We start from the raw sequence: 12080 nt of genomic DNA, 5'->3' as shown, positions 1-12080 counted from the left end.
CTAGCTTTGCTGTGCTATCTAATAATATTGAAAGGCTCATGAGTTTAAAACAGACATTTGCAGTACCAATTTACTTGTCCCCATTATGTTTGCATTACAGAAATGCACAATTAATTTCATACGTGATGTTTTGTAGATGCTGCCTCTATCTAGCAAATGCTGAAGCACCAGCACTTCCAGCTGCTTCCTATTGTCCAGTGAGGAGTGGCAATTCCCACACAGTTTACCCATTTATTTATACCATCCCCCTTATTAATAGACCCCCCCCCCCCCCTCCTGGAGTGCCCTCCAGAGCTGCAATGCAGTGTGGCACTTGGGGAAAGTGCCTAAGTGCCTAGTAGGCCTACCTATTCTTAAGAACACTTCATCTTCATGACTGTAGGTGGCAGAACAAGACTAAATGTTGTTCAAAATGCAGAGCAAATGGTACATTTCTGCAAATGATTTTCCTATACATTATGCTTATTATGCTTATTATTTTCCTTTTATTATATTTGTTTTACATACTGTAACCTACTGTAACAGCAGCCATGGTATAAGCCCTATTTATACTTAGTTGTATGTATGTCTCATCACACCGCATTGTGATCTTACAGATTGGGTATTCTTGGCGACCATTGTACCGAGTATGAATTAGGCATTGCAGTCAGCCTCACCAGCAAAGCAAACACCTTTCTTCTCTTTTTTTTTTCAAAATCTTTTTATTGCAATTTTCAACAACAAATCTCAGAGATCTCAGGAAAATACTATGTTGTTGAGCAATACATGCCCCTATCAGAAAAACGGGGAAAAAAATCCCAATTTAGGAAAGCCAATTACCCAGCCTCTCTACGAGTACTCCATCTCTGCTAACCCCCACAACAAGTCATTGGGAGGGTGAAGATAGCCTGCTAACCCCCACAACAAGTCATTGGGAGGGTGAAGATAGCCTGCTAACCCCCACAACAAGTCATTGGGAGGGTGAAGATAGCCTGCTAACTCCCACAACAAGTCATTGGGAGGGTGAAGATAGCCTGCTAACTCCCACAACAAGTCATTGGGAGGGTGAAGATAGCCTGCTAACTCCCACAACAAGTCATTGGGAGGGTGAAGATAGCCTGCTAACTCCCACAACAAGTCATTGGGAGGGTGAAGATAGCCTGCTAACTCCCACAACAAGTCATTGGGAAGGTGAAGATAGCCTGCTAACTCCCACAACAAGTCATTGGGAGGGTGAAGATAGCCTGCTAACTCCCACAACAAGTCATTGGGAGGGTGAAGATAGCCTGCTAACTCCCACAACAAGTCATTGGGAGGGTGAAGATAGCCTGCTAACTCCCACAACAAGTCATTGGGAGGGTGAAGATAGCCTGCTAACTCCCACAACAAGTCATTGGGAAGGTGAAGATAGCCTGCTAACTCCCACAACAAGTCATTGGGAGGGTGAAGATAGCCTGCTAACTCCCACAACAAGTCATTGGGAGGGTGAAGATAGCCTCGGGTCTCCTCCGATACCCGGGCCGCCAAGCCACCATGTTCTTTTCACCTGACAGTGAAGGGTCTGACTGGGGGAACTGAACAGGCGCCCTGACCATTTGTGGGGATCATCAATGCAGCGCAAAGGAAACACTTTTGATTACCAAACGAATGCCTGCTTGGAGTCAACCCTAACATCAACCCTATGAATCAATTAATTCTGAATTCAACATTTGTCAACTCAAAATAACAGTTGCAATCAGTTGCTCTAAAGCAGTAGTTGGGCGTCTGGCATTGACTAGGCTAGTTTGTCTATTCAGTATTCACCAGGTATCCTGCAGAAGAAAATTGGTCCCGACTTAGGGCTAATTAATTATGCTTACTCAAGGTCTCATTCACACGTATCAAACAAATGTTTGGTCATTATTTTTGTTTTTTCGGCCCACCACAATGCTTTTCCAATGGGAGTCACATGGTTTGACCAAACATTTTTGTTTGAGGGGGGAGGGGCAGAACACCACCAGCAATCAGCAATCAAACACAAATGTTTGGTCAAACCATGTGACTCCCATTGGAAAAGCATTGTGGTGGACTAAAAAAACACAAAAATGACCAAACATTTGTTTGATTGCGTTTGATACGTGTGAATGAGGCCTCACGCAATGGTATGATGAAAATCACCCAGAGCTGATTATGAGTATAGCCCTTAATCACTGTTGCAGTCTCAAAGGGCTTTACAGGTCCACATTTTAACAAAGGAACTGATTTCTGACTGGAAAAGGCGTAGCAGGGTGCCTGGTAGCACGCTGACCATTCGTCAGTGTGGCCTTAGACTCCATTCCTTTCTCGTCTCTCATGACACTGTGCTGTCTAATAAAAATGCTAAAAAGTCAACAAAAGTCATCAGGGCCACAAGAGATAAACACTTCTATTAACCACAGGTGCAAGGTTGTTGTCTCCCATTGGGTGGTGCTGTTTGGCAGCTCTTGTGTTTTTTACATGGTCAAGCCACAGTCAGTCCTTGAGGGTATGTCTTGGAATTCTGAGCACCCTGGCAAACGAAAACACCCTGAATATTTCATCATATTATTTGTACAACTAGATGTGTTCATCATCCCTGTGGGTGACTGTGGCTCAGAAGGGTAGAGTGGCTGCTTGGGTTTGATTCCCGGTTCTTCGTGTAGAATTGTCCTTCATGCAGTGGCGGTGTGTGAATTGGTGAAAATGTAACTCCACATTGTAACATTCCTTGGATGATGGCACAATATAAATGCACACCACTTGCTCCTCAATAGCAGGTGATAGCAGGTGAGATAAGAAATAAAGACTACATGTTTTTTAATTGATGAACAAAGGATTTGGGGTTAGACAAAACCCACAGCATTTTAGATATTAAAATATATTGTATTGATATATTGTATTGACATTGATAGCAGTTTTGAGCTCGTTGCAATATACATTTAACACAGTTAACTATTAAATGTAACAAGTAATATGGTTACAAAATGCACTTGATCCAAGTGCATCCATGCACAAAAATATAATTTATACAGTAGGATCATAGTGCCTGTGTCCTCAAGCAGTTGGCTTGAGCAAAATATCCTGGTTGTCTTTCAAAGAACACGCTTCCTTATTTGGCAAAGGGTTGGAGCCTTTCTTGCATCCCCTGTGTTCAAAAGAGAAAATGTATTTGGTTGCATTACTATTTTCTACTGTATTTGCTTCCTCATTAGAGTGTGACCCTTTTAACCCATTTAGACCTGTGCCTCTAAGGCCCAGGCTATAAGTGCATGGATCTTTTGCAAAACGGATATTTTCGTCCTATTAGAAATAATCCCTGGCCATAGGCCTACGACAGAGATATCTATGTCCACACACAAACGCAGAAACGCATTGAACACAGGATAAAATCACTGCAGTAGCAGGTTTCAATTGTAGGCTATATTATATTTGATTTTATATTTACACTTATGAGGTGCCAATCATATTTTAATGAAGGAATAAGTACCGCATTTTAAAAGCCACCTAAATTGTGAGTGGAAGTATATGTTTCTTTCTTTGTCTGTCAGCATGTGCAAATCTCCAGATCCCGACTCTCGACTTTTCTAATATAATTAAAAAATTATAGACACTTTACCATTGCTCTGGTGACTTGGCACAGAAATCAATAGCAGAGTCAGACCTATAGAAGTGTCCACAACCAGTTGTGAGCTTGTAGAGTGGCTATATTTTCGAGCTGTATAATAAATGTCACGTTATAATGTAGGCTAATACAAGTTCACGTGCGCATTGTCAGCATGTAGGCACAGTGACATGCAGTCAATGGGCCTGCATGCCTTATCTCTCTATCATTTGATAAAGGCATATTAAAAACATGAGTTGTACACCCAATGAAAATATAAACTTCACAGAATATATACCACTTCGAATTATAACAATCGGTTGAAGATTATCTGAATATCGCAAAGTAAAATATCAACTTCTTTGCACAATGGGCCATTGCGCTGCAGACTCGCAGTGTTTTACCTATACTTGTGAGGACCTCTGCTTGGATTCATGGCGAGTGGGGCACCGACGATCTGCAAGCTCACAACGTGCTGCATGTGAGTTGTGGACGCAACACTTGGAGCTTGTAAAGATATTTTTTTTGCGGCTTACGCCTTTTATTGATTTTTGAAGGGACAGACAGTAGGCTGACAGGAAACGGGAGAGAGATGGGGGGATGACATGCAGTAAAGGCCGTGTCGGGTCCGGGAGTCGAACCCGCGGCACACTGCGACTGGATTACCAGTCCGGTGCCCAGACCGTTACGCTACGGCCTGGGCCTTGGAGCTTGTATACACGAAATGACGATACACATTTCACAGAATATATACTGTATACCACTTTGAATTAAAACAATCGGTTGTGCAATTTGTGCTTTGCACTCGGCACCAATACAAATGAAATCACCAGTCCGCACTGGACTAGCTGATATATTTATTATTGGATGCAGCAGAGCAGAGCCTTTGCTCGCTGCAGTTGATGCAACATACGTATGATGAGTTTTAAAGTTGTTAACAGTGATATATAAAGATGAACAATGATGGATAGATATCTGTGTAGTTTCCATGCAGGCACAAGCTGCATTTCTCACCTAATTATAGTAAAAATGATATGCGCTAATAAGCGGTGACATCATCGTTTCTCAAAAGCTCCGTTTCACATGACTACACGGCTCCACTGAAACGGATATTTTTGAAAATCTCCACTTATTTATCCGTTTCCAAAAACCTCCGTTTCAGTGGCCGAAAACGCCGTTTGCGTGTGGCTGAAAGGCCCAAATGCACAAAGAAATATGCATTTTGCAAAAGATCCATGCACGTAATCCACGTATAGCCTGGGCCTAAGTCCTAACCTACATTTTGAGAGTTATTCTTCAAAAATAAATAAATTAAATAAAGTAATTCCTGTTGCTATAGTATATACATACCTGTAGCAACATCTGAAATGGCATGCTTTCCCGGTTTTTATATATAACAATGTATATGCTTAATGGGTTAAAACGTGTTCTTACCTGTCCTCCATATCCTGTATCGTGTCCGGTAGGGGCATACCAAGTGTTTCTGGAAGAAATAACGCTGCCAGCCCACTTATGATTGGAGCTCCTCCATAGATTACACCTGGTAGCCAAGGGATATAGTCTCCAATAAGCAGCACCATAGGGGCCACCATGGCCCCTACACGAGCCATCATGGAGACCCAGCCCATGCCATTCTGTCTGATGGAAAGAAAAACATACGCACGATTGTTGTTAGTATAGCGATTGTTGTTAGTACTATAGTGCAGTCCTAGTATTAGGGGTGGGAGATATGGAAACATATAATATCACAATATTTTATCGTGGAGACATTGTATCACGATACGATAATTTCTCACCATATGGCCATATACAGTAAGTCCTACTTACTGCCATCAAAGCTGGAAAAATGCCAGGGATAATATGGAGTAGGTGCCCTCTACAGGTGTCTCCCTTATCTACACCAAATCTCTTTGCTAAATATAGTCTACAATGCCCTACATGCTCACAACATATCACGTTGAGACTTGAGAGTGGGGCATGTTGTGAGCTCGTAGATCGGATATTTTGACAAATGTTTGCCATAGAATAGGGGTGCTCAGGTTCACGTGGTTAACATTTTCAAACGCATATTTAACACAAGGGCTAATTTATACTTTGGGCAATGGGCTATCAAGATACATAGCAAGTTTTTGTCAGGGCAATCTTCAGGGAATATTAATTTGAAATATTTCATGATGCAGTCTCTCATAAGCCATCCAGTCATGGTCTGATGAACCTGCAAATACCATAGTATAAATCTAGCCTATCAGTACACAACACCACACTCGCTGTCAACAGCCATAGTTGCACATATACAGTAAGGCCATGCATTTTCATTCTGCTGCTCATACTGCTGCTCATTTATTTATCCGGTACTGGCGCACTGCCACTCCACCACTCCGACCAATTCTGCAACGTCCGACTACAGCTGAAAATGGGCACATGCCTAGCAAATTACCCCCAAAGCATGGGAACGCAAACACTGCTGTTATTGTTTGACAGTCAGTCGTAATGTATTTGTAACTTTCACAATAAGACATAATGGGAAAGTGCCCACTTGATAATCACACTGACTATTCTAAATATTTACATAGATGGTCTTTCTAAATTACATAAGGGATGGCTATCGCTAATTGATAAACGGAAGAAAATAAACGACTAACTTACCGAATAACTGTTGGGAACAGTTCTCCAGAATACAGATAGCAGCAGTTGAAAGATGCAGCCAGGAGACCTTTACCCAGTACTGCCAGACAGGTGCGCACAGTCTGTTTTTCTGGGCGGTATAGTGAAGACGATATGTTAGTGTAATGTACAATAAGAAAGTGTTGCAGTGTATGCAAACAGTAGGTGTATTTGCTAGCATACCATAAGGCACAAATATGTTGAGCAAAATTATGACTCCAGCCAGGATGAGTGCAGTACACTGTGATGGCCGCCGTCCCCAGTAACACATAGCCACAGTGACAACGACTTTGGCAGGGATGTCAACCGTTCCGAAGATGACTTGGATCAAGTAGACGTCCACTCCAAATTTTTGCAGGTCCATTGAAAGACCATAGTAGGCAAAACTGGTCGATAACCTAATTTAGGAATACAGTAGGAGATAAGAATGATAATGTTACAAAATGACAATGAATCCCTGAGAGATAAAATGGCAAAATATAAGTTTTCATAGTGATTAGATTTGATGACGCTATAATGGAGATACATTCAAGGGTTATTAGATGAGATGCTGTTGAAGCCCAATTTCTGCTTCGTTGAACGACCATGTTTAAACCATGTAAAAAAGTAATGTTTATTTTCTTTTTCAGTTATTTTCAGTGAGCGACATATAGTCATACAGTGAATTATAATTTGGGATTAATGCCAGCATAAGTGTAGGTACAGTGTTCAGAGGGCAAGTGCAGAGTGGACTGGTTCTACTGTAGGATTATTCAAGAACTCGGGTACCAACTAACCCATGGCTCGGGAACTATAGAGGGTATGCACATGCATAAAGTAAATGGAAAATCGAGTGGCAAAATTTGTGACAAAGTGAGTTTAATGTCGTTTATCGTCATTTAATGCAATCAGAAAGCGGTTTTTTGCCACTCAGTAGGCATTCCTGCATAACCTCCGGGTTTGATGATGATGTCACACGCAGATTGACCCAGCAGCACTAGATTTGTGAGAATGTTACACAACAATCATGTTTTATGTGATTTAGTGGTTCTGGATTTACTTATTGAATGCCGTAGAGAACATCTGCACCTAAAACAACAATCATGTTTTAGGTTATGTAGTGGTTCTGGATTTACTTATTGAATGCCGTAGACTAGAGAACATCTGCACCTAAAACAACAATCATGTTTTAGGTGATTTAGTGGTTCTGGATTTACTTATTGAACGCAGTAGAGAGCATCTGCACTAGCATAAAATGAAGCATTAATTGGATTTTCAGAGAATCTGTGACTGTACAGTACCAGACAGCACTGAGACTGATGGTCGTAGTCCTCATGGTGGGGGTGCGGAACAGGTCAAAGACAGAATAGCTTCCCTGTGAACAAGACAGCTCTTTCTTCATGGACTCCTGCAGCATCTAATGACATGAATAGAAGACGCTCAGTTAACGTTTGACGCATGCCTTTTGGCAATGTAGCCTATAGTTGGTGATATTACACACATTTACATTGTATGTACACTGAATGTAAAAACAGTATACACTGTTATTATGCAAGTATACACTTTCATAATAATATAAAGCTGCACTCCTTAAGATTTATGTCCTTAACGCAGTAGTTGAAACCGGGCTATGATGGAAAGCTTGCTTTGGTGGGGGAGATATTGCTCTTTAGGCTTCATGCAATACTTCTAGTCAACCAGTAGTGGTCCTACCTAACCACAGGATGTACATTTCTCATTAGAAGAGCAAGGAGACCACCCCCCATCACAAAAGTTGTTGTAGTACTAGTTACAGTATATTGGATTAACATACTCTCATACATAATCTACCTGTATTAACATACAGTTGGTTTATTCACACACAAAAAAGCTTTAAACGGCTCTCCCTTACATTGATGTCAATCTTGTCTCCATCCTTGTCGCGGCCATTGATGTGGGCCACTTTCTTTAGGTTTTTGACAGCTTGGTCACACTTCTGATTCAGGACCAACCACCTCGCTGATTCTAGAAACCACCTGTCCAAAAACAAGTTACACATCTTTGTGAAACAGTGTATTTGAGTTTTCATTTGTGCAGCTAAAAGGTAAAAAATAAAATGAAGAAAGCAGCTAATAATAAATAAAAAAAACACATCTCATGTTCAAACAAACGATAAGAAACCAACAACATTCCATAAAGTGAAGCTTTGAAATTAGCCGCTACCAAAGACAAACATCTTTGCTGTGAATCGGTAACCCGGTAACTTTTCTCCCAATAGCTCACTGAAGCACATCTCACCATGAGTAGAGAAAGCAGACGTAGAAGGGAACAGAGACAGCCAGCGTTAACCATCGCCAGTCCCTTATAAAGTAGGCCAGCAGTGCCAGTATAAGTTGCCCCGCGGTGTAACAGTAACCTGTCCCTGTGCCCACCACAGTTCGCACACGGGTAGGGATCCACTCCACAACTTGAAATGAAAGGATCACAAGAGATATTGATTTCTAATATTGGGTTTATAGCATGAATCATATATAATGTTGTCCTTTCAAAGCATAGCTGCAGCTGTATGTTCAACAGGGGGTGGCTGTCTACAATGGTCAATGTTGGCTGACTGACCCCACATAATTTAGTTGAAACATGCACATGCAACAATCATTCCTGGTGCAAACAGCCAGCAATGTGCCGGTATCCCTCTTTCTGCTTTCCCTCTTTCAACATGGAAACATACTCTACGCATCTACGTATTTCCATTAACCTATTTGGAAGTGACGTTCAGGCATTCACATTTTAATCGGTAGGTTTCTTCAAATCATTGGCCGATCAAATAACTGCAAAGTTGCCAGGCTTTTATAACTAACAACACGGAGACTAGCCAGTTTGGTCTGCATTTGTAATTCTTTTCCCAATGGTGTCGGAAAAATGTTACATTATTCCCCCTTTCCCACGATGTTGGCTCCAACAGTTTAGTTTAATGTTTAGAGCTTCACTTGCACTCTCTCCTCTCTCTCTCGTTTTAGAATTAAAGTAAATTCAATTGAGCTGTCTAGCTAACTGTACGGACTCAAATTGAACTGGACAATACCTTGTTACTTAATTGTTGGCATCGGAAAGCATTCAAGTTGTGTTCAACTGGAGAAATGGCTCAGTTAGAGCCAAGCCACTATACCTTGTCTTTAACTGTTAAGTAAGAACTTGTTGAATAAACAACAACAATAAATGAAATAAATAAAGTCAATTTATCATCATATTTATATTCAGATGCAAATAGGAAGTGGGTGGGGCATGAGCTGGAACTTGTAAATAGCCTACATTGTTTTTTTTATTTTTTCTTCTGTTTAGAATGAATGCAGGGAATTATAAATAAATATATCTGTATCTGTTTATATCCAGAACAGAACGATATAGATCACCAATAGCTGCTCACATGCCTAGTGCTCGATTCATAGTTATTATCAAGCTCTAAGATTTATTGAATATTCAATTACCTTTTCAGTTATTTGATTAATCTATGCAATGCATTTAGACCATGAAGTTATAGTAAAATACGTGAATACAGATTATATTAAAGATGGGCTAAGTGATATAAGTGAAGATTTTTGTTAAAAGGTTGAATCTGATAGTAATCATTGCTATAGAGTGTATGTTTAGTAACAGGTCCCCCCCCCCCCCATCTCTCCAGCTCTTTAATAGACAAAACAAACATTTTACATGGCTGACATTTAAATGTCAGCCAATCAGGAGAGGGTAACTATTTTTATAGCGTTCCAGTTTCAATTTGTATCCTGTCTGAGTTCTCTATCCTGATTGGATAAAATTGGTATCCTAACCTGAAAATGTACTTTCTGTATGGAGAGACATGGAGACTTCTGTTACTGAACAAACACTATATAGCAATGCGTACGTATCAGAATAAAGAGCTATTTAACGTATGTATTTTAACCAAAGCCAATCACTTACCCTACCGTTTTTAAGTAATACATTTTGTGAAATCAAATAGACATTTGGAAATAATTATGTTTACCCAGCTGTCCAAAAATATCTATTTGATTAATATGGAAGACAAACATTGTAGATCACCATTTCCCTCTGCTGTCCTTGCCAGTAATAACTTACTGAGAGAGAAGCTGTTGAGCACCAGGCCAGATAGGGCCAGGCCACATATGAACCTGAACAGGCAGAAGATGGAGAAGGACGGAGCAAATGCAACACATGTCCCAGCCACGGCAAACATGAGGTTAGAGATTATCAGGAGCACACGCCGACCATATCTACAGTAGAAGACAAAAGAGATTAGAGAGGTCAGACCTCATGTCTCTCTGAGTTACAAATGGATAAATGGCGATTTTGCTGTGAGCGGCCGGTCTCCTGATAAGACTTGTTATGCAGGTCGCACAAATATATGTTGGGAGATTGCATGAGCAGGTGTTCTGTTTTCATTATGGATTGTCCGTCTACGTCTAGTTTCTACAAATACTAATGGTCAAAGACAAAATATATATTCAAAACAAAAGGGACAAAAGATGAATGCACATATCACAGACTATAGATTTGGTAACAGCTTTAATGATTTCAGTATTCAGTAGAATAAACGTCACCTATCTGACAGTGCTCCAAAACCAAGCGCTCCCACAAGCACTCCTCCCATATATATAGTTTGTCCCATCTGTTTTAAGGAGCGAAGATCACACACCAGATTCCACTGAAGAAAATAAAAAAACAAGAGGTAACAGTGCAGACATTTACAAATGTTTAATGCATGTTTTTACATGGAGAAAATGGTAGATCAGGACAGAAAGTTCTGCACATCAAATACATTTTAATACATTTATTAAATAGATTTTTTTTTAATGCAGTGATTTTGAGCAACTCTGGCTTTTCCGTCATAAGTCTGTGTTGGTGTGCAGCTATTTCTCCTCGGTTCTATTATTTTGCATGGATCATGCTTTTATCCAAAGAGCCCTAGAGTAACTGCAAGCAGGGGTTCAGTGATTTCCTCTAAGAAATGGTATTTAACAGTGTGAATCAACAGTTACATCTTAGAATCACCATACACCTTTTCTTTAAAAGTTCAAAGAAATCAATAGAAGTATATAAAGTCCTACCTCAGCTATAATTGAGGATGTCCTCTCAGTATGATTGTAAGACCATCCGTCCACGCATCCCTGTAAGGCGACGTCCGAACCATCCTCGCTATCCCATCCCTCGTCTGGGCTGGATGTGGCGTTCTGTGCCAGGAGTTGCCACTGTGGCTCAGTGTAACGCTTGCATCTGTCGGGCCTTCCGTTCTGGTCCAGCGGTACTGTAATCAGCAGCGTCTCCTCGGAGCTCAGCTGTGACCGGGAGACATTATTGGGTGCGTTGCAGTGGTGCGGCGGTACCCAGGCCACAAAGTTCTGCAAGAGGTTGTGACTGGCCATCATGCAGATGGGGAGGCAGCACAAGGTCACGTGCAGGATCTGGAAGCGTCCCGTGCTCCCTGCCAGTTCTAGGAGATCACCAAATGCCATGGCTGTCAACCGACGGGACTCAAAAGGAAGGGCTATGCTTCTAGTGGTCTCTTGTAGTTTCAGAGGTCCCTCTGCAACAGGGACAGTCTCAGTCTCTGTGGCTCTAATGACCGTGGATGTTTGATAAACACCTGTGAAGTGGCAGAGGCAGCGATATTGGAAGCAAGGAATAACCCAAATAGGCTATGTATAATTTCATCATTTTGCAATTACTTTTAAATGTTTAGAATTTGGTCAACTTACCTGATGAAATATTGTGCTTCCATACAACTAGCAAAATGTCACAACTTCATAAAAACATAAATAAATAAATAAATAAAGCATAGCATCTATTCAAGTTATTTTCAGAGTAACAGTCAGAGAGAAAAAACATA

General features: G+C 40.9%; 1 protein-coding gene across 1 annotated transcript; it reads right to left on the bottom strand.

The window, feature by feature from the left end:
- Nucleotides 1-5007: 5007 nt before the first annotated feature.
- slc22a6l (solute carrier family 22 member 6, like) lies at nucleotides 5008-11706 on the bottom strand (the record flags this gene model as incomplete). Its single annotated transcript, XM_083787483.1, has 9 exons — nucleotides 5008-5215; nucleotides 6224-6332; nucleotides 6425-6639; nucleotides 7522-7637; nucleotides 8112-8235; nucleotides 8498-8666; nucleotides 10313-10467; nucleotides 10795-10898; nucleotides 11302-11706. The coding sequence occupies 9 exons, from the start codon at nucleotides 11704-11706 to the stop codon at nucleotides 5008-5010; spliced, it is 1605 nt and encodes a 534-aa protein (XP_083643609.1).
- Nucleotides 11707-12080: the final 374 nt, after the last annotated feature.

This window comes from Protomyctophum parallelum, assembly GCF_964188405.1.
Source record: "Protomyctophum parallelum genome assembly, chromosome: 1".
NCBI lineage: Eukaryota > Metazoa > Chordata > Actinopteri > Myctophiformes > Myctophidae > Protomyctophum > Protomyctophum parallelum.
This window is presented reverse-complemented; position numbering and strand designations above follow the sequence as displayed.